Source organism: Rhinoraja longicauda, chromosome 6 (genome assembly GCF_053455715.1).
Source record: "Rhinoraja longicauda isolate Sanriku21f chromosome 6, sRhiLon1.1, whole genome shotgun sequence".
In the NCBI taxonomy this organism is placed as follows: Eukaryota; Metazoa; Chordata; class Chondrichthyes; order Rajiformes; family Arhynchobatidae; genus Rhinoraja; species Rhinoraja longicauda.
In genome coordinates, this window is record NC_135958.1 from 36727085 (window position 1) to 36750809 (window position 23725).

Below are 23725 nucleotides of genomic sequence, written 5' to 3' on the forward strand. Positions count from 1 at the left end.
ATTAATGCCTGATTGCTGTCCTTCCTCAGTTAAAACCAGAAGTGAATGTGTTCAATAATATATTTAACATCCCATCTTACCCAACCCCACCCATTTTTGCAGGTTAAATTGTTTCTCAGTATTACTCCAGAGATGTAAACAATGCCATTAAACATGAATACGTTTGAGGTATAATAATTACATTGAATAATCACAAATAAATCTCTGGTTCCAATTGTATACGTTTTTTAAGAATTTATGCCGCATATTTTACAGCTGTATTCTCCATCCACTGCTACATAATGAAATCAGGAAAGAGTCGGCGATGTAATGAAACGCTCTTTACCTGCATGGAATGCAGTTCTAATAATTCAAAGAACATTTAGTAGCTTCCAGGACAAAGTAAAATACATGCTTTGCTCCTCATCTACTATCTTTAACAGTCACTTTCTTTAATCACTGGTGGTTCTGGACTACAGTGTATACCATATCATAATGCACTGTAGCAATTCACAAAGGCTTCCACAGCATATCCTAAACTTTATTGTGATCTTTATTGATTACAAGGTGCTTGGGAATGTCAGTATTTGCGAGCCACTTTCCATATTTCATTGGAGTAGATTTCTAATAATCCGTTATGGTAACAGAAAATTTGCAGATGTTGTTTTTGTCTTATGCTGGAAAAAAGAAATCTAACTGATGAAAGGATTTCAGATATTCCCCGTGCTATAATCAATATTGTGTCCCTCTTCTGTTACAGTTTTTAAATGGTTGGTTCAATCTTTTTTTTACTGATTCTTTTCTCAACTGCTGTTTTGAAAATATGTATGTCAAAATACCTCACTTATGATTGCGCTAAACTATTTCAAAACATTCAGTAACATTTTAAACTTTAACCTCACTTAAAGAGATAACACATTTGGAGAAGATTATCCAAAGCTTGCAACTTGACAAGGCATCTGATTTACAAAAATACCAAATGGAGATGACCAGGCTGGAACAACAGATCATGAAACTGGAAAATGATCTCCGCAACTGTCAAAAACTATACAACCAGCAAGAGCAGGTAAGCTGAGTTGATACGGTTATTCCAGTTACTCTGAAAATAACATAGAAAGTAATACTGTACATTGAAATGAAAAAAAAACAATGATTTGAAACTGCAAAGGGGTAAAAATGTATCTTCTGACCTAGGCAATACAATGCACTGGTTGCATTCACGAATCCATGTCAGTATTCTCTCCCAGGCCAACCACCTTCAGCATGGACGTTGTAAGTACACTATGCAGGCTCTGATGATGGGCAAGCCACATTGTTTCTATGCCCAACATCAGACTCCTGAAACAAGCACTCCGTTCTGAGCTCTGACAAATTCCAGAGAGTCAGGGTGCAGATGTGAGTCCAGTCGCTGTTATTGAGGAGAAAGTGCTTAGAAAGCTCCAAGGTGTGAAGGTGGATAAGACACCTGGACCAAATCGACTACACCCCAGGTTTGTGAAAGAGATAGCTGAAGAGATTGAGGAGGCATTAATAGTGATCTTTCAAGAATCACATAAGTCAGGACGGGAAACTCGCAAATGTAAAACCACTGTGCCACTTAGGCGATTTTTTAGGCGACTACAGGTGACTAGGCTGTCACCACATGGTCGCCGGAGTATCGCCTGTCTGGTCGTGAGTAGTCTTCAAAGAGTCGTAGCGTCTTTCTGGTCAACGCTGGATTTTCAGAATGTTGATTTTTTTTTGGCGACAGTGGGTTTGACGCCAATGAGCGTAGCTTGACGTCTCCTGACATAGGTGCTATCGTATGTTGTCGCCAGGTGATGTAGGTTGTTGCCGATGCTGACTTCGGTGAATTCCATTGGTAACTACCTATGCCAACTTGCGTCAACCGGCGAGAGGTACCAGCGTCAAAACCGGAGGCCAAAATGACGTGAATTGTCTTCAGTTGTCGCCGACAGGGTAGTTGCTTGTCGTAGCTTGTCACGGGTAGACGTAGGTTGACTTTGGTTGGCGTAGGTTGTCGCCTGAGTTGTCGTAGGTGCGGGCGTAGGTGGACGTGATGATTGGGTCGCCGTTTGTCGGTAGCTTGCCGTAGCTTGACGTCGACTAGGTGATAGGTTGTTATAACTTGTCGTAGAAATTGTAGTAAGCGGGTCCAGTCGCCAGTTTTTCGGCGACCTGCTACGACTATGACAGTCTCCTAAAAAATCGCCTGTGGGACAGGCCCTATCCGCTGTTTATGAAGGGAACGAGGCAAAAGAAAGGAAATTATAGGCCAGTCAGTCTGACTTCTGTGGTTGTTAGCATTTTAGAGTCCATTATTGAGGATGAGGTTTCAAGGTACTTGGAAGCACATGATAAAATAGGCTAATGTTATCAAACTCAAACACAGATAGCTAATAGGCAGTGTGTGAGGCAGGAGGCAGAAAAGGGAAACACTCAGACCCAATATGTAGGAGAGAAAGAAGGGAAAAGAAATAAACTGAGAATAAGAAATGATGGGTCCCTTAAATGTGTATATTTTAATGCTAGGAGCATTGTAAGAAAGGTGGATGAGCTTAGAGCCTGGATTGACATCTGGAAGTATGATGTTGTGGCGATCAGTGAAACATGGTTGCAGGAGGGTTGCGATTGGCAATTAAATATTCCAGGATTTCATTGTTTCAGATGCGATAGAATCGGAGGGGCAAGAGGTGGGGGTGTTGCATTGCTTGTCAGGGAGGATATCACAGCAGTGCTTTGGCAGGACAGACTAGAAGGCTCGATTAGGGAGGCTGTTTGGGTGGAACTCAGAAATGAGAAAGGTTTAGCAACACTTATAGGGGTGTATTATAGACCGCCAAATAGGGAACGAGAATTGGAAGAGCAAATATGTAAGGAGATAGCAGATATTAGTAGTAAGCACAGAGTAGTGATTGTGGGTGATTTCAATTTTCCGTACATAGACTGGGAATCACATTCTGTTAAAGGACTGGATGGTTTGGAGTTTGTAAAATGTGTGCAGGATAGTTTTTTGCAGCAATACGTAGAGGTACCTACCAGAGAAGGGGCAGTGTTGGACCTCCTGTTGGGAAATGAGACGGGTCAGGTGACGGAGGTATGTGTTGAGGAGCACTTTGGGTCTAGTGATCACAATGCCATTAGTTTCAATATAATTATGGAGAAGGTCAAATCTGGACCAAGGGTTGAGATTTTGCATTGGAGAAAGGCTAATTTTGAGGAGATGAGAAAGGATTTAAAAGGAGTGAAATGGGACTTTTTGTTTTATGAAAAGGATATAATAGAGAAATGGAGGATATTTAAAGGTGAAATTTTGAGAGTACAGAGTCTTTATGTCCCAGTTCGGTGGAAAGGAAAGAATAATAATTTGAAAGAGCCGTAGTTTTCCAGGGAAATTGGACACTTGGTTCGGAAAAAGAGGGAGATATACAATAAATATAAGCGGCAGGGAGTAAATGAGGTTCTTGAGGAATATAAAGAATGTAAAAGGAATCTTAAGAAGGAAATTAGAAAAGCGAAAAAAAGATATGAGGCTGCTTTGGCAAGTAATGTAAAAGTAAACCCCAAGGGGTTCTACAGATATGTCAATAGCAAAAGGATAGCGAGGGATAAAATTGGTCCATTAGAGAGTCAGAGTGGACAGCTATGTGCTGAGCCGGAAGAAATGGGGGAGATATTAAACAATTTATTTTCTTCGGTATTCACCGAGGAGAAGGATATTGAATTATGTGAGGTAAGCGAAACAAGTAGAGTAGTGATGGAAATTATGAGGATTAAAGAAGAGGAGGTACGGACACTTTTGAAAAATATAAAAGTGGATAAGTCTCCAGGTCCTGATAGGATATTCCCTAGGACATTGAGGGAAGTTAGTGCAGAAATAGCAGGGGCTATGACTGAAATATTTCAAACGTCATTAGAAACGGGGATGGTGCCGGACGATTGGCGCATTGCGCATGTTGTGCCTTTGTTTAAAAAAGGTTCTAAAAGTAAACCTAGCAATTATAGACCTGTTAGTTTGACGTCTGTGGTGGGAAAATTAATGGAAAAGATACTTAGGAACAATATATATAATTATTTGGATAAAGAAGGCCTGATTAGAAACAGTCAACATGGATTTGTGCCTGGAAGGTCATGTTTGACTAATCTTCTTGAATTTTTTGAAGAGGTTACCAGGGAAATTGATAAGGGCAAGGCTGTGGATGTTGTCTATATGGACTTCAGTAAGGCATTTGACAAGGTTCCACATGGAAGGTTGATTAAGAAGGTTAAATCGTTGGGTATTAATAGTGAGGTTGCAAGATGGATTCAACAATGGCTGAATGGGAGATACCAGAGGGTAATGGTTGACAATTGTATGTCAGGTTGGAGGCCAGTGTCTAGTGGAGCACCCCAAGGATCTGTGTTGGGTCCACTGTTGTTTGTCATTTACATTAATGATCTGGATGATGGTGTGGCAAATTGGATTAGTAAATATGCAGATGATACTAAGATAGGTGGTGTAGTTAATAATGAAGTAGAGTTTTGGAAGGGTGGGCTGAAAGATGGCAGATGGAGTTTAATGCTGATAAGTGTGAGGTGCTGCATTTTGGTAGGACAAATCAAAATAGGACGTACAGGGTAAATGGTAGGGAATTGAGGAATGCAGTGGAACAGAGGGATCTGGGAATAACTGTGCATTGTTCCCTGAAGGTGGAATCTCATGTGGATAGGGTGGTGAAGAAGGCGTTTGCTATGCCTGCCTTTATAAATCAGAGCATCGAATATAGAAGTTGGGATGTAATGTTAAAATTGTACAGGACATTGGTGAGGCCGAATCTGGAGTATGGTGTGCAGTTCTGGTCGCCAAATTATAGGAAGGATGTCGACAAAATGGAGAGGGTACAGAGGAGATTTACTAGAATGTTGCCTGGGTTTCAGCACTTAAGCTACAGAGAGAGGTTGAACAGGTTGGGTCTTTATTCTTTGGAGCGTAGAAGGTTGAGGGGGGACTTGATAGAGGTTTTTAAAATTTTAAGAGGGACGGACAGAGTTGACGTGGGTAGGCTTTTCCCTTTGAGAGTGGGGAAGATTCCAACAAGGGGACATAGCTTCAGAATTGAGGGACAAAAGTTTAGGGGTAACATGAGGGGTAACTTCTTTACTCAGAGGGTCGTGGCTGTATGGAATGGGCTTCCGGTGGAAGTGGTGGAGGCAGGCTCGATTTTATTATTTAAGAGTAAATTGGATAGATATATGGATAAGAGGGGATTAGAGGGTTATGGTCTGAGAGCAGGTAGATGAGACTAGGTCAGAGAGAGTATTCGGCGTGGACTGGTAGGGCCGAACGGGCCTGTTTCCGTGCTGTAGTTGTTATATGGTTATATGGTTTTGTTAAGGGGAGAGATCTTGCCTGACAAATTTGTTGGAGTTTTTTGAGGAGGTAAAAAGCAGGATAGACAAAGGAGAGTCATTGGATGGTATTTACTTGGACTTTCAGATAGCCTTTGATAAGGTGCTGCACGGGAGGCTGCTAAACAAGATAGGAGCCCATGGTATTAGAGGTAAGGTACTAGCATGGATAAAAGATTGGCTGTCTAGGAGAAGGCAAAGAGTGGGAATAAAGGAGGCCTTTTCTGGTCGGCTGCCGGTGACTAGTAGTGTTCCATAGAGGTCGGTGTTGGGTCCGCTGCTTCTCGCGTTATAATATGTTAATGATCTGGATGATGGAATTGATGGCTTTGTGACCAAATTTGCAGAAGATATATTTTTTTTAGATTTAGAGATACAGCGCGGAAACAGGCCCTTCGGCCCACCGGGTCCGCGCCGCCCAGCGATCCCCGCACATTAACACTATCCTACACACACTAGGGACAATTTTTTTTTAACATTTTCCCAGCCAATTAACCTACATACCTGTACGTCTTTGGAGTGTGGGAGGAAACCGAAGATCTCGGAGAAAACCCACGCAGGTCACGGGGAGAACGTACAAACTCCGTACAGACGGCGCCCGTAGTCAGGATCGAACCTGAGTCTCCGGTGCTGCATTCGCTGTAAGGCAGTAACTCTACCGCTGCGCCACCGTGCCGCCCCAATATGAGGGTAGGCGGAGGAGCAGATGGTGTTGAGGAAGCAGGGAGGCTGCAGAAGGGCTTGGGACAGGTTGGGAGAGTAGGCAAATAGAATAACAGTGCAGCAAACTATATGGACATGCACTTTGGCAGAAGGAATAAAGGTGTAGACTACTTTCAAAATGGGAGAGGATTCAGAAATTAGTGGTGCAAAGGGACTTGGTAGTGCTGGCGCAGAGTTCCCAAAAGGTTAATTTTCAGGTTGAGTTGGCAGTAAGGAGGGCAAATGCAAGGCTAGCATACATTGTGAGGGCACTAGAATATAAAAACAAGGACGTAACACTGGGGCTTTATAAGGCACTGGAGAGGCCACATTTGGAGTATTGTGAGCAGTTTTAGCTGAGGAAGGATGTGCTGGCTTTGGAGAGGGTACAGAGGAGGTTTATGAGAACGATCCTGGGATGATTGGGTTAATTGGCGGCACGGTAGCGCAGCGGTAGAGTTGCTGCTTTACAGCGAATGCAGCGCCGGAGACTCAGGTTCGATCCTGACTACGGGTGCTGCACTGTAAGGAGTTTGTACGTTCTCCCCGTGACCTGTGTGGGTTTACTCCGAGATCTTCGGTTTCCTCCCACACTCCAAAGACGTACAGGTATGTAGGTTAATTGGCTGGGTAAATGTAAAAATTGTCCCTAGTGGGTGTAGGATAATGTTAATGTACGGGGATCACTGGGCGGCACGGACTTGGAGGGCCGAAAAGGCCTGTTTCCGGCTGTATGTATATGATATGATATGATAATGTATGAGGAGCGTTTGAAGGCTCTCCGCCTGTACACTCTTGAGTTTAGAAGGATTAGGGGGGATCTCATTGAAATCTGCCAGATGACGAAAGGCCAGGAAGGGATGTTTCCAGTAGTGAGACAGTCTAGAACCAGTGGGCACAGCCTCACAATGAAAAAAACATTCCTTTGGAAAGGAGCTGAAGAGGAATTTCTTTAGCCAGAGGATGGTGAATAGATGGAATTCATTGCAGTAGCTGACAGTGGAGGCCAAGACTTTGGGTATTTTTAAAAAGGAGATTGATAGTTTCTTGATTAGTAAGAGCGTCAAGGGTTATGTCATGAAGGCAGAAGAATGGAGTGGAGACGGAAAAATAGATCAACCATGATTGATTGGTGGAATAGACTCGATGGGCTGAATGGCCTAAATCTGTTCCTATGTCTTATGTTCTCTGCCAAGGCAAGCGGACAAAGTTTACAATTCAAGGATGTTCTCGAAACTTTCTTAAACAGAGTACATGGAAGCTGAATGAAAATGCCAAATGGAGTGCATCACTATCTGCACTATGGGAAGAGATGCTGCCCCATCAAGAACCTGCAGACCCACCTATGACTAAAGCTGCAGATCCACATTGGCCTCAGCAAACACCTCAATCACCTCAAAACCCACCCATCCAGATTGGAGTCATCTTCCTCCCTTAGAGACTATGTCAAATGATTTATTGTGATATTATTAGAAGTGGAATTCAACTTCCATGCATTACAGTGGCGTTTCGCACAATGTACATAAGACAGAAATCTACTCAAATGTCTTCCCAGCCAACACAGATATAAACACAATAGTGCATTACATTTGAGAATATTTTCAAAACATTAATTAAACTTAATGAACGTAGAAGATTTAAAATAATTCCCTCGTATTAATGCTAACTGCAAATACAAAGAAAATATGGAGATTTACAAGGATGTAGTTTTGTCCCAAAGGCAGAATCTCTCCTCTACGTGTTACCAATGAGTGGGATCAATCTGCCTGTGGTTGCCAGCGCTTTCATTAGTCCAGTTCCTGGAAAACCGACTGCATAACTAATTTATTCAGGATTCTAACCTCTTTGGTAATGTGTGTTGCCCTCCCTTGAGAGTTTTTCTAATCCAGCCTTTGCTTATCTAATGATGTGGAAAAGGTCATTAGCAATTTAGCATAAACATTGGTCAAAGCTGATAGGAGCTTGAGGCAATTTGCGACTAATTTGCTATCCTAAAAGTTTTTCATTTATAATTACCCAGTAATGTAATACAGTGGAAGTTTTCTGACGTGAAATAAAATTAACACACGGTGTGCTTTAAAAAAAATATATATAGTTTTATTATATACAATAACTTAGTCGGAATGAAAATATTCCACTTACATTTCAGAAACCTAACTGAATATTACGATAAAAGACATGTGACAAGAGGAAAAACTAATAATCAAACCTTTCTGTTAAATAAGACCTTCTTATTAAAAATGATTGAGCTTTTTGTTTTAAAATGTTGGCTTTCAACATAATTTCAGCCACAAAATTTATTTCAATCATTCCTATTAAGTTAATGAATTTGCTGCTGTTGGTTCATATTTCAGGGCCATAAGTTAGATCTGCTGGTGGGAGCCTTCATCATCTGCCTGTAGATGTATTCTTAATTCAGTTCTTCAGTGGTAGATGTGGTGTTTGAAGCTGTATAGTCACTTTGATGTTTCTTATTTAAGCTTTAATGCAGCCTCCGATGGGTACGATCAACTTTTGATCCAAGTGATTAAGCACAGGTTTTGGGCTGCTTAAATAATGCTCTTAGAAGTGAATTTCCACTGTACACACACTCACCATGGTTTCCTCCAAAGGCAATACAGAAGAGAGATGACCTCTTGAGAAAGTCCGAAGCAGACCTGCTCCAGGCTCGTGACTGTATCAAAGGGAAGGTAAGAGAAATTGAGAAACAAGGCAGCGTGGTGAAAGCCCTAACAATGGATCTGCAGAGGCTGGAAAAGGAAATGCAGCAAAAAGAAAATGATAACAATACCATCAAGTCCGAGAGAGAGCATCTGAAACAGGAACTACAAAAGACCAACAAACACTGTAGAGAGTTCGGTAAGGCATGCTAGAATTTGGTGGAATGTTTCACACTGTAAAATTTATGATACAATATCTCATTAACATACTATATATTTATTCCATTTATTCACAAAATGCTGGAGTAACTCAGCAGGTCAGGCAGCATCTCAGGAGAGAAGGAATGGGTGACGTTTCTAGAAGGGTCTCGACCTGAAACGTCACCCATTCCTTCTCTCCTGAGATGCTGCCTGACCCGCTGAGTTACTCCAGCATTTTGTGAATAAAAACCTTCGATTAGTACCAGCATCTGCAGTTATTTTCTTACACATATATTTATTCCAAGTTGCTTGTCAAAAATATCTGTTTCGTTATTGCTACATCTGGATTATTCAATTACACCGTACATTTTCCAGAAGTTTTTTGTCCCCTGCGTGCTTATTTTCAAATGACTTAAGATTTTGCTTGCAGATTTTTCATTATTTTTTTTCCACTTCATCGAATTAATCAATTTCTAAAAGAATTCACACCCAATATCTCTCTGCAGAAACCTAATCTTGCCACATTTATCTATGATACAAGTGAAAGGCCAGACTTAGTCAGGAAAACCAGCCAAAAAACTTCTGGAATGCGCAGTTAACATAAAGATCCAGCAGATGCCTCACTAGCATCTCATCCTCCAGCTTCTTTCTGAATGTATTAAGTATTATGAGGTTGCTACCCTGTAATTCTGTAATTATAGATCTTGACTACATCAAATAGTGACCAGTCAGGTCATTCCAGCCTAAATATTCTTCAAACAATTTGGTAAATCATTATCGTTAGACACAAAATGCTGGAGTAACTCAGTGGGTCAGGCAGCATCTCGGGAGAGAAGGAATGGGTGATGTTTCGGGTCAAGACCCCTCTTCAGACTGATGTCAGCGGAGGGGGCGGGACAAAGGTAGAATGCAGTCGGAGACAGGAAGACTAGTGGGAGAACTGGGAAGGGGGAGGTGATAGAGAGGGAAAGCAAGGACTATCTGAAGTTAGAGAAGTCAATCGTGCAGGTACAGCAGGCAGTGAAGGAAGCTTTCGTTGGCCTTCATAACGAGAGGATTTGAATATTGGAGTAAAGAGGTCCTTCTGCAGTTGCATAGGGCCCTGGTGAGACTACATCTGGAGTATTGTGTGCAGTTTTGGTCTCCTAATTTGAGGAAGGACATCCTTGCTATTGAGGCAGTGCAGCGTAGGTTCACGAGGTTAATCCCCGGGATGGCGGGACTGTTATGTGAGGAAAGATTAGAAAGACTGGGCTTGTATTCACTGGAATTTAGAAGGATGAGAGGGGAACTTATAGAAACGTATAATATTATAAAAGGACTGGACAAGCTAGATGCAGGAAAAATGTTCCCAATGTTGGGGGAGTCCAGAACCAGGCCATTTAAAACTGAGGTGAGAAAAAACTTTTTCACCCAGAGAGTTGTGAATTTGTGGAATTCGCTGCCACAGAAGGCAGCGGAGGCCAATTCACTGGATGAATTTAAAAGATAGTTAGATAGAGCTCCAGGAGTTAGTGGAATCAAGGGATATGGGGAGAAGGCCCATAGGATTGTGGATGATCAGCCATGATCACAATGAATGGCGGTGCTGGCTCGAAGGGCCAAATGGCCTTCTTCTGCACCTATTTGCTATGTTTCAATGTTCATACCACTGAGGTGTAAACTACCCAAGCGAAATATGGGGTGCTGTTCCTCCAATTTGTGCTGGGCCTCACGCTGACAATGGAGGAGGCCCAGGACAGAAAGGGCAGATTGGGAATGGGTGTGGGAGTTGAAGTGCTGAGCCACTGGGAGATCAAGTAGGTTAAGATGGACTGAGCGGAGGTGTTCAGTGAATCATTATTACTACTAAAGAAACTGGTTTGTACTGAAAGTTTACTTTAAGAAGGGTGAAATATGATTCTTTCTGTTTTTACTTTTTCCTTTCTTTTATTTACCTATTTTTTCCATTTCTTCTCCTTGTTCCAAGTTCTGTACCTGATTTGATCATGAATTCACTACTCCTATTTCTGAGCAGATTCCTGAATCACACTAGTTAAAGGTACATATACTATCTTGCCTTCTTCACAATTGACCCAGGTGCTCTGCAGTTGGTGAGAATTTTAAAAAACGGCAGATGCTGGAAACACAAAATAAAAACAGAAATTTATGGAAACACTCAGCAGATCAGGTAGCATCAATGGAAAGGGAAATCATTAAAGTTTTGGGCTAATTAAATAATGCCAGTAAAAGCATACTTCTGTTATAATACTCTGCAGTTAATGTTTTTCTTTCCATAAATGCTAACCAAGCTATTGAGTGTTTGCAGCATTTTCCATTAGCCCCCTGAAGGGTGCTGCACTATGCACACATTAATAGCATTAACAGCCCTTTCCTAATAACAGAAACTCAGGATCAATCGTTTAGAAATAAGCAACTGTTCTATTGTCAACTCTGCTTTCCTTATGTTGCAATTCCCACAGCAGTGAAATAGCCTTGATCAAAGTTACAATATACTTATTAACAATAGTGTCATGTCAATTCTCCTCTGATAAACTCCTGTGATTAAGCTAGAGAGAGTGCAGAATTTTTTTTGCCTGGACTGGAGGGCTTGCGTTAAAAGGAGAGACTGGATAATCTAGGACTATTTTCCCTGGATGGAATACGATTGAGTCGTAACGTTACAGAGATTTATAAAATCACTAGACCAAGCGGGCCCGTCGGGCCCAAACCTCTCCTGTATTGGTGCAGCACTCCCGTCCCCCCTCCCCTCCCCTCTCCCCCTTCCTCCCCTCCCCCCTCCTCCCCTCCCTCCCCCTCCTCTCCCTCCTCTCCCTCCTCCCCTCTCCTCCCCCTCCCTCCACCCCCTCCCTCCTCTCCCTCCTCCCCTCTCCTCCCCTCTCCCTCCACCCCCTCCCTCCAACCCCCACTCCATCCCCCTCAACCCCCTTTAGCCTCCCTCCTCCCCCTCCCCCCGCCTTCCTCCCCCCAACCTCCCTAGGAGATAGATTTAAACTTTAAAATGTGAATAACTTTAAAAATACGTACAAAATACGTACAAAAAATACGTCTCCAAAGACATACAGGTATGTAGGTTAATTGGCTGGGTAAATGTAAAAATTGTCCCTAGTGGGTGTAGGATAGTGTTAATGCACGGGGATCGCTGGGCGGCACGGACTTGGTGGGCCGAAAAGGCCTGTTTCCGGCTGTATGTATATGATATGGTATGATAACACCGATTTCAATGAAACTTCTTCCATTAGCACCATAGGGACGACGGTGAGTAAGGTGGACCTAAATTTGACTCGTTAACGTGTACCGTTTTGGCTGTAGTTCAGGACATAAATAAGGTGAATGATCAATCTTTTTCCAAGGTTAGGGGAGTCTAAAACTAGGTTTAAGGTGAGAGGAGAAAGATTTAAAGGGAACTGTGGGGAAACCTTTTCAAACAGTCGATGATGAGTATATGAACAAACTGCCAGAGGAAATGGTCATGGAGGGTACAATTACAACATTTTAAAAATATCGGGGCAATTGATTAGAAAATGTGTCATTGATGTAGGGATTCATATTCCATATCATGAGCACCAAACCGGGTGATGAAAAGTTTCTCAAGTGCTCAACTTGAATTAATCTTTGCCACTGATGGATAGCCTTTTGGGATCAAATGGAGAAGTAGTCTTAAAGTCTGCCCTACTCTAATGTGAGTGGTTCAATTAAGCTTCGGGTTAAAGATAATCCAAGAATGTTCATAGTGAGGCATTTGCAATGGTCAGGAGAATGGCTGGGCTTTCAATTGTTGAAGAAAGTCTGTGTGCCAGTAATATGTTAAAAATTGTACTTTTCACTTGTCAACTTGAATCTTGATACTTCACTTACTACTAGTTTAGGACTGACTGACTGTTCCATTATTGGAGCGGTGATGAAGGAAGCTTTAAACCGTAGAGACATTGATATATTGAAGCACCATCATCACAAATTATCTGTAAGCAGGTTATTTGAGAGTAGATTTCACTTCATGGCACTATTAACTACTTCATCTATCATCAGCTAATCAGGAAGAGGCTAATAAAAGAACAGGAAGTCATCAAATAACATAGACCAACTAGTTATGAATACAGAAGTTGTAGTGGATAGCGCTTAAATGGTAAGGTTATCCACTTTGGAATCAAGAAAGACAAATCAGAATATTCTCTTAATGGAGAGACCTGGAATTATAGAAGAGAATAAAGCTAATGGATTGGTTAAAAAAAAATAATGAAAAGGGCAAATTAAATTTTATCCTCTATGTCAAGCCAATATTTACAGAAAACTACTTCTCACTGTAGTGAATCTGGCCTTATACCAATTTATTTCCTTTATTGACATTTCATGTTCGTCCTTTTTCATTTATATGTAAAAATCCAACCAAATGTTGATCATTATGACAAGAGTCCTCTCCTACAGATATTCTTTCTACCTGTCTGTAGGAAGGAACTGTAGATGCTGGTTTAAATCGAAGATAGACAAAAAATGCTGGAGTAACTCAGCGGGACAGGCAGCATCTCTGGAGAGAAGGAATGGGTGACGTAGCGGATCGAGACTTCTCGACCCGAAAGTCACCCATTCCTTCGCTCCAGAGATGCTGCCTGTCCCGCTGAGTTAGTCCAGCATTTTGTGTCTATCTTAATTCTTTCTACCAACTTAGTTTCAATCCCTAAAGCTAAGACCAGACCTGCTCTTCCTGCACACTGGCTAAAGAAAGATCACCCATATCGAATTTAAGAAATGTTACGCCCCATACACCTTTTACATTTTATACATCCAGTTTACATTGAAGTAATTGAAACCTCACTCTAGTGTTTTTGTACAGATCAGAAACTTGCTTACACATTTGCTCTTTTGCAATTTTCCTTAGACTGTTTTGGGGTCTAATTGAATTTCCAAGTTTTATCAACCAGTTAGACAATGGTCCCACCAAAAAGGTGTTTAAATACCTCCGGGCCTACAATATCATGAACAACAAATGAATGTATAAGAAACACGAGTACAAAAGGGATAATTATTGTGTTTCAGAAGCCAGTGTTTCAGCCTCCTACTCTGGAGTACCAGTAAACTCTAACCTTCATGTATTTAACTTTCATGCTTCCCCGAATTTATGGTCAACACTGACTGTTACCGTCCACGAGTATCCCGTGGTACCCTGCACCCTGTGGCTCTCAAATATGGTCCCAAAAAGAAAAGTAGGTGCTTGAAAAGTGAAAAAATCCTCCTGTAATTCTAGATAACCAGCTTCACTGTCCACGATGCCATCTATTTTAGTGTCATCTGCAAACTTACTAATCATGCCTTGGACTTTCTCATCCAAATCGTTGATATAAATGACGGGCACAGCACCGATCCCTGAGGCACACCCTGAGTCACAGATCTCCAGTCTGAAAAACAACCTTCCACCATCTCCATGAAGACAATACTCCATCTAGTTAGCTAGCTGTCCCTGGATCACATGCCATCTAACCATCCAGAGCACCTTATCAGGTGACTAGGCTCCAAATAGACTAGGCTTATACTCGCTGGAATTTAGAAGACTGAGGGGGGATCTTATTGAAACATATAAAATTCTTAAGGGGTTGGAGAGGCTAGATGCGGGAAGATTGTTCCCGATGTTGGGGAAGTCCAGAACCAGGGGTCACAGCTTAAGGATAAGGGGGGTCTTTTAGGACCGAGATGAGAAAACATTTCTTCACACAGAGAGTGGTGAGTCTGTGGAATTCTCTGCCACAGAAGGTAGTTGAGGCCAGTTCATTGGCTATATTTAAGAGGGAGTTAGATGTGGCCCTTGTGGCTAAAGGGATCAGGGGGTATGGAGAGAAGGCAGGTACAGGTTACTGAGCTGGATGATCAGCCATGATCATATTGAATGGCGGTGCAGGCTCGAAGGGCCGAATTGCCTACTCCTGCACCTATTTTCTATGTTTTTATGTTTCTATCATGCAAAAGCTTATCAGCAGAAGCAGAAATCCATATAGACTATACCTATCTCCCTATCCTCATCACCTCTTCAAAATACTCAAATCAAATTAGTGCGACACAAAGTCCCACACATAAAACCATGCTACCTATCCCTAATCAACCCCTGCATTTCCAAATACATGTATATCTTATCCCTCAGAATTATCTCCTGTAGCTACTTTGCCATAGATGTTAGGCTTACTGGTCTATAATTCTGATTTTCAGTTTTCTTGTACCTCACCTATATCTACCGATGATTCATATATCTCAGCCACGGCTCTGCCAATTTCTTCTCTAGCTTCTCACAGTGTCCTTGTATATATCTGATCAGGCTTGGAAACTTATTTGCATTTGTTTTTAGTATATCCAGCAACTCCCATCTCAAATATGGATGGTCCTTAGGACATCACCGTTAACTTTCACAAGTTCCCAGTCTTCATGTCTTTCTCCAAGGTAGAAAGAGTGGAAATATTCATTGAGAACCTCGCCCATCTATTGTGGCTCTGCACATCGATGACTACTTTGGTTTCTGAGGGGTTCTATTTTCTCTCCAGTTACCCTTTACCCCTTAATACACAAGTTCAGAAGATCTACAAAGTCTCATTCATCCATCATTTCCGGGTTTACTGAACTAAACTAGCTCCTGATTAAGCAGCAGGTAGATTTTGAAGTTATCATCCTCCTTTCCAGTCTGCCCGTGGCCTCATCTCCTCAGAAAAAACTTTGAAGGTAGTGCATTCCTGAAATTCTGGCTTCTTTAGCTTCCCTGATTTATGTGGCTGGCAAACCTTCAGTTGTAGAAACTCAAAATGGAATTTCATCTCTCGCCCGTTCTGTCTTTCTACATTACTTGCCTTCCATAAGATGCTCCTTAAAAGTACTTTGACGGCTTATTCATAATCTGTTTAAATGTGTATTTATTTGGTTCTATGTCAAAATTTGTGAAGACCTTAAGTACTCCAAGAAGTGCTATATGAATGTAAGTTGTTGCAACTAGAAGTGTAAGTAACATATTTGATCATAATTAGCTAATTGCACTGCAGCATTAAAATTGTTTTAGACCTGTCTGCTGCATGATTAAATAGTGACATTGAAAGTGTGGACAAGACACCAAAGTGATTTGAATGGAATTAAACAATGAATAACAGGGGAGGTGTATCCCTGTCTGAAATATGATGGGGGCCATTTCTACTCAGAGTTAATACTATTGCAAACCATAACTCAAAAGAGCCCTCGGGGCTGGTGGAATCAAGGGATATGGGGAGAAGGCAGGCATGGGTTACTGATTGTGGTTGATTAGCCATGATCACAATGAATGGCGATGCTGGCTCGAAGGGCCGAATGGCCTCCTCCTGCACCTATTTTCTATGTTTCTAATTGCCTATCGACATTATAAATTTGTAAATGAATGCAATACATTGTGTCTGTTATTCAACAAGTATGATTAATTTTGTTAAATCTGGTAAAATACAAATGAAAGCAATATTGAGCATTACTCCGTATAGACAAATCGATCAGTTACCCGTTAACTATTTGAAACTAGCATTATAGAAAATAGAAAATGGTGCTATGTATTTTCTAAAGAGCATTACTTAAATGGAAAATAGATTTCTGGTATTTGTAGCTAAAATGTAAAATATTTTTTGTATTAAATTTCAATAAGTCCTTATAATAGACTGCCATAAACTAATTTTTTTTTGAGTGTCACCATTCCTTTTGGTTGCTGTTCAGTTATTGGAATTGTGTACAGGCGATACGAGAGAAATACACACACCAAATGCACATGTGCTAAATATTTGTTCTTCCTTTATTTATTGCCACTTTTCATTCACTCATTCATGTTGGTTCATTTGACTGTCCTTTGCTAACAATTACTAAAGTATACCTAAGATTTAAATAGTGTCTCCAATACAAAAAAAAAAGAATTATTTGATTATTCCTTGTGTATCTCAAAGCTATGTATTTTTGTTTTGTGACTGACCCGGAAAAGCTTAATGATCTTGTTTTTAAACCTTGTATATCAGTTACGTGTCATAGAGATACAGCCTCTCTTAGCCTTTTGCCTGTCATCAGAATTGTCCTTTGCCGTATTAGAAATGTAGCATTGCCTGAGGCAATGAATTGATGAACCTTTTTATTTCTTACTATCCGGCTCTACTAACAAGGTATGGGATTTTGGAGCTTATTAAAACTATCCATGGAGAGAGGTTAATCCTTTTCAGACATTGGGGAAGTAAGAAGAAAAGATATTAGCGCTCATTTCCTTTTTACTTATGTTAATTTTGCTAATTTGCTTATGCAACTAAAACACATAGTTATTTTTTAAATGCATACAAGAACTGATGTATGCAAAGACAGATTTTAAAGGTAGATGATATTGCCAAGAAACATTAGTATCTTAGAAAAGATTTTGCATATTTCAGCCCTATTAGGTATTTTGCTCTCCTAATGATTTTTTCCTTGTGGACCACATTTCTCTCACTGAACAAAGGCTCAGTTTTACCATTCCGCCCCCAAAAAGAAGAGTGGAAATTAAGTAAGTGGGGATTTTTTTTTTCAGCTTCTACGTGTCTTTCGATTAAATTTTTTGATGCAGTCGACACAGATTTATGGGTCTGACAAGTTCAGTAACTGCTTGTTGTAATCCACCCTTAGAGAGGAAAGAAGATGGAGGAAAACCTCATTATTACAGTAAAACAGCAGCATCTGACACTTCCTATTGGTCATTTCTTATGTTCACTTGCATGGACATTATTTAGTGCTTCCTGATGATTTTTATAAAAGTGACTATAACAATGACAAAGGTATCTGAATTCTGCTGACCCACACAGAATTTAATACTTCTAGTTGGACTGGCGTTGTAAATTGTAGTGCTGACTATTTGTCTCTTGTGAATATAGAACCAAAGTAGTTTATCTTAATAAAAAGACGCACCCAATATAGCTTTGTTTTTCAAATGCATGTTTAAATTATTTTTTAATTGCTTCTTTTTGAAGCTATGTTAAACTTTAATTTGTTATCTAAAATGTGACCTTGCCACAAAATTAAGTCAAAAATTATTATGCAAAAATACAAGACTGAATAGTTAACCATCCGAGAAGTAGTATTCCAGTCTATTCATCTTTTTCTAGTGTTTATCCCAACCTTGCAACATTTTTCACTGCAGAAATTTTATTTTATTGTCCGATTTTATTCATTCAACAATTCCAGCAGGGTGTTACATAATAATTAGATTCACTTTGTAGCTAAATCATTTGCATTTGTATTGCATCTTATGTCATTAGTATGTCACAAAGTAGTTCACAATAAATGTAAGACTTTTTAAGTACAATTACAGTTATTATGTAGGCAAACATAGTAGCTAGATTGAATATAGCAAAATTCCACTATTAGCAAACATGATAGATATTAAAATAATGATAAAATAAACTTTAATGAATAAAGGTTAACATCATCAATGCAGCTCAACATAATATGTTGATGTTACTCAACGATATACTTGATTGTCTCCATGTGTAGGAAGGAACTGCAGATGCTGGTTTAAATCGAAGATGGACACAAAATGCTGAAGTAACTCAGCAGGACAGGCAGCATCTCTGGAGAGAGACCCAAAATGTCACCCATTCCTTCTCTCCAGAGATGCTGTCTGTCCTGCTGAGTTGCTCCAGCATTTTGTGATTGTCTCTATCACTACTGAGCTAGTATTGTTTGTGAATAATTTAAAATCTTATCTATGTACAATGGGCAATATTTTGTAATGAGCTGTCATAAAATGGCACTTACCATACATATTTCAGACAGCCACTCACAAAGCTTTTACAGATTTCAAAATGCAGTTTTACTTCAATGTGGCACATGATTCAGCACAGCACCCAAACAGTCTTTGATATCTATGGCCTGTGTTATAATTAGATGGGCCCATCAATTGACCAAGGTTCCTGAATGCACCAAGCATAATCCTTTTATACAGAATGAATGACTGGTCCCCCAAGTTCTTCACTAATTTGAATATTGCGTTTAGCCATGTAAACTGCACATTGCACCCTGTTAAGAAGTAGAATATCTTGTCCAGAAACGTCTGCGTTTCCTTAATTAACTATATATATATATATATATATATACACACACACACAAAAGTTATTTTTTAATTTAACCCACTGCTTGCTGTTTACCCTGTCATCACTCGTATCACAAAATCTGGCCCGTTATGTTACAATGAGTTGAGTTTTGAAAAATGTATCACATGTCTCTTTCTCAGTTACACGCATTATTCATTCAGCAGATTGCAATTAGGACTCAGACTAGCAATGTACTGTGATTACATTTGTGCCAGTGTGTGTGATGTATATTTAAAATCCAATTTGTGACCAGCAAACAATGACCTCTGTCCTACATTTTGTAATATTTTCTTGGCAATAATTCTGTCCATACTTAAAATGATAGAGATGGTTTGATAATGAAATAATAACAAGTGAGGCCTAAAGGGCTTCACATATTTTTACAGTGATGAGACTGTTGTGTCATCAATTTATCAATAAATTAATTATTGCTGGGATTATTGTCGAATCCTTTCATGGTTGTGACTATTTTTCTTCACAGCACAGGAGCTGACACGCCAAAAGGAGAAAGATTTATTGGTGGCGAACAGCCTTCAAACCGCACAGGATCAACTCAGAGATCGTATCGCAGAAACAGTACGACATGAACAAGCAAACCGGAAACTACAGTCAGAACTCAAAGCATTGAAAGAGCAGGCAATTAACAACAAAAAAGAGAGGGAAGATTACAGGTGAACATAGTTATTACCTTGTTTGCTTGTGTCCTACAAATTGATGTGCTCGTAGTTTTCGGTTAAAAGTCAAATGAATTTATGATGTAATCTACATAGATGCAGTAACTGCAAAATATCAATATTAAAAGTCTCTGAGTTGTAAATACATCCTGAATGCTTTTGGTCTATAATTTCCACTGCCTATGTCTATAATAGGAATTTTCCATAAACTTAAGTTGTAGTTATACTCTCCCACATCTGGTGGTGCCAGATCATTTCAGTTTTGCAAATTCCAACTTCTGAGCCTTTCCTACAGAAAAATAACAAAGCTCCAGAACTTTTGTGCATTATAATATAAAAATGACAATGTACTTGACTTTAAAATGGAAGCTGAATTTTGTATTTGGGTCTTTTCTGATTTTCCTACATTATAATTTTTTTCTGAAATAAATCTGGGATAAAAAAAATTTGAGTACAGCAACTTCCCACTCCATTCTCTTCGTTTCAAAGCTTGGTTGATCTTTATGTTTGGAAATGCAGATGCTGGAATCAAGAGCAAAGAAACAAACTGCTGGAGGAACCCAGTCAGTCAGGCAGCATCTGTGGAGGCAGATGTTTTGATCGACACTCTGCATCAATCCTATCTTTCCACAGACTTTGCCTGACCTGCTGAGTATTTCCAACATATTCTGTCCTGATTTCAGTTCCCTAGTATTTGTATTTGTTTCCTTTTTGGTTTTATTTGTGCATTTTGACTGTCCTCTTTTTCTATTCAATTTCTTCCCCTTCTATCCACGTCTTCCATTCAGTCTCTTACCCCATCCCACACCTGATCTTCTGCTCTTCTCCAACCTCGTTCAAAATTCCTGACAAGCAGCAACCTTGTAAAAAAAGAACCAGTACTCCAGGCCACATGTTCCAGCTACACTACATAGTCGTAACATCAGGTCAACTTCTATGGCTCTGATTCGTATCAGAGCTCATTCCTCAGATATATATATATATGAATATATATTCATATATATATTCATATATATATAGAGTTGCTGCCTTACAGCGCCAGAGACCCAGGTTCGATCCTGATCCTGTTTGGAGTTTGTACGTTCTCCCTGTGACTGCGTGGGTTTTCTCCGGGTGCTCCGGTTTCCTCTCACATTCTAAAAACGTGCAGGTTTGTAGGTTAATTGGATTCTGTAAACTGTCCCTAGTGTGTAGAATAGAATTAGTGTTTGGGTGATCGTGGTCAGCATGGACTCGGTGGGCTGAAGGGCCTGTTTCCACGCTGTATGTCTAAAAGCTAAATTTACATGCTTCCTATCAATCGCTCCTGACAATTATAGTGCCTGAATGGCTCTGACTCATTGTTTTTTCGACCAAAATTTTTTCCCTGCAACATTGCGCCTCTTCAGATTGAGCGGGTATAGACCACCTGGCCTCATGTGCCTGCTCAGTAAAACCATTGCTGATCTGAGTGCGAAGTTAATTCGGGGTTCCTGACTATTCTCAATAACTTTTCACTCTCTTGCTTTGCCAAGACTCTTTCTACCTCTCTGAGAATCAAAGAGATTGTCTTCAGAAAATGGGGATAGCTGAGCCTTCATCTCTCTCATTAACCTATGGTTCGACTCAAATATAGGAATGTAGAATTGAATGGGATTAGGCCATTTAGCCCCTTAAACCTGTTCCACCATTTAATATGATCATGATTGATCATTAAAATTCAGTGTCCTATTTATGCTTTGTCCCCAATGCCTTGACCTCTTTAATTACTACTACTATATGTAACTCCTTCTTGAATATATCTTATGATTTGGCATCAACTGTCTTCCCACTGAATGCTCTTTTTTAGGTGAGAAAATGTCTCATCTCAATCCTAAATGGCTTCACCATTGGTAAGCCATTTAGGATTGAGATGAGACATTTTCCCTCCATTTAGGATTGAGATGAGACATTTGGACTTCCCCCTCCATCTGGAACTTCTTTTCTGCACCTAGTCCATCCAGTCCTATCAGAATTTTATAAATTTCAGTGTGGTCTCACCTCATTCCACTAAGCTCCAGCAAATATAAATTCAGTTGTTCCAATGTCTCTAAATACATCAGGAATGTTGTTCCAGATCATTTAAAAAAAGAAAAACAATGAAAAATTTCTTAAGGTCCTGGAAATCTAATAAAAAGAAAATACTGGAAATACACAATAGGTCAGTGGAAAGAGAAACAGTTAACGTTTCAGGTTCAAAACCTTTTATTGAGAAAGAGAGAAAACAAGTTTGTTTTCAGTAGCAGAATAGGTGAATGTGGGAAGTGAAGAACAAAGGGAGTGGCTCATAAAAAGTGAGACTAAAAGTGTTACTGTGCAGCAGGTGCACATTATCCACGTTATATATTGCAAGGCTGTAAAAGACAAATCGAGTCAAAAAGGATACAAAGTGCTGGAGTAACTCAGCGGGTCAGGCAACATCTCTGGAGAACATGGATAGGTGACATTTTGGGTCGAGACCCTTCTTCAGACTGATTGTGGGGTGGGGGGGGGGGGGGGGGGGGGGGGGGAGGGGGCCAAAAGATGATAGGCAGTGTTGGAAGGATTTGTGTGTTTGACCTGCATTCTGAATCTGGCTATAACGTGGGGCCTGATTGCCCGCTTAATTATGATTCAGATCCAGAGAGCACACAAAGAACATTTTGTACTGCAATGGTGAGTTTCTCGAGCAAGTCGGTTTATTCATGCCTTTACAGTATATCCTAGGAAGCACTTTGAGCAGACCCAGGTGCTTCACTGACTTAAAACACTCACATTTCATTCCATGCGTGTTACAATGGTTACATGTGGATTTTACATTTTTGGAATAATTCACAAGTAACCTACTTTTTGTAATCTTTAATCCTTGTTTTATCTCTGCTGGAGTTGCCTCGAGCTGATTCACAGGACTTTTCTTCCTGAGCTTAAAAAAACATTTTCCTATTTGTTGTGTAAATGGGAATGGGTGTCATAAAGTCTTACCTCGTATTCAGTTTTATTACTAGCTAGCTACACCTTGCAATCTAAATCTTCCCGAACCTGATTACTGCCTCTCCTAACGTCCTTTAAATTGCCTTCACTATGTTGGCCTCATTTCCCATCATGCTTCTCCAGCGTGTAATGCTCTTGGGTTAAAAATATTACAAATTTGCTCATTTTTATAAAACAATTCCAGAAATTCCTACACCAGGCAGAAATTACCAGTTCTTACACGGATAAAAGACAGACAGATTTGGGGTGGCACGGTGGCGCAGCGGTAGAGTTGCTGCCTTACAGCGCCAGATACCCAGGTTTGATCCTGACACCGGGTGCTGTCTGTAGGGAGTTTGTACATTCTCTCTGTGTACGAATGGGTTTTCTCCGGGTGCTCCTCATTCCTCTCATATCCCAAAGACTTACAGGTTTATAAGTTAATTGGCTTTGGTAAAGATTGTAAACTGTCACTGGTGTGTAGGATAGTACTAGCATACGGGGATCGCTGGTTGGTGCGGACTTGATGGGCCGAAGAGCCTGTTTCTGTGTTATATCTATAAACTAAATGAGGAAAGAAAGAGGTGAGCTACCTAAAGTTGGTGAATTTGAAATAGAGTCCAGCAGGCTGTCACATGTCTAGACAGAATATGAGGTGTTGTTCCTGGAACTTACGATGCAACTTGACTCAGCAGCACAGGAGGCCTCAGATAGATAGGTCAGAGTGGGAGTAGGAAATGAATTAAAGTAGCTGGCAACCAGAAACTCGTGCTCCCTCCTGCAGACTGAATATAGGTACTGTGCAAAGTGATCATCAACTGCATTTGGTTTCTCCAATGCTGTATGCTAGATTGGAAAGACCATAAGTAAATCACTGCTTATCCTGGAAAAGTTATGTTGGTCTCTGAGGTGGGAAGATGTTGTTGCCTTTTCCTGTGATCACATTGGTAAACTGCCATAACATGGGGTGGGTTTGGTGGGGCCAGAGTCATAGAGTGGTACAGTGTGGAAACAGGCCTTCGGCCCAACTTGCCCACATCAGCCAACATTTCCCAGCTACACAAGT

The 23725-nt window shown here is 40.4% G+C and overlaps 1 protein-coding gene across 1 annotated transcript in view; it reads left to right on the forward strand.

The window, feature by feature from the left end:
- Window positions 1-23725, forward strand: part of pmfbp1 (polyamine modulated factor 1 binding protein 1) — a 549552-nt gene that overhangs the window by 441287 nt on the left and 84540 nt on the right. Inside the window, exons 29-31 of the mRNA XM_078400784.1 lie at window positions 888-1045; window positions 8682-8928; window positions 19500-19689. Coding sequence (XP_078256910.1) covers window positions 888-1045; window positions 8682-8928; window positions 19500-19689 — 595 coding nt within the window. The remainder of the gene's footprint in view (window positions 1-887; window positions 1046-8681; window positions 8929-19499; window positions 19690-23725) is intronic.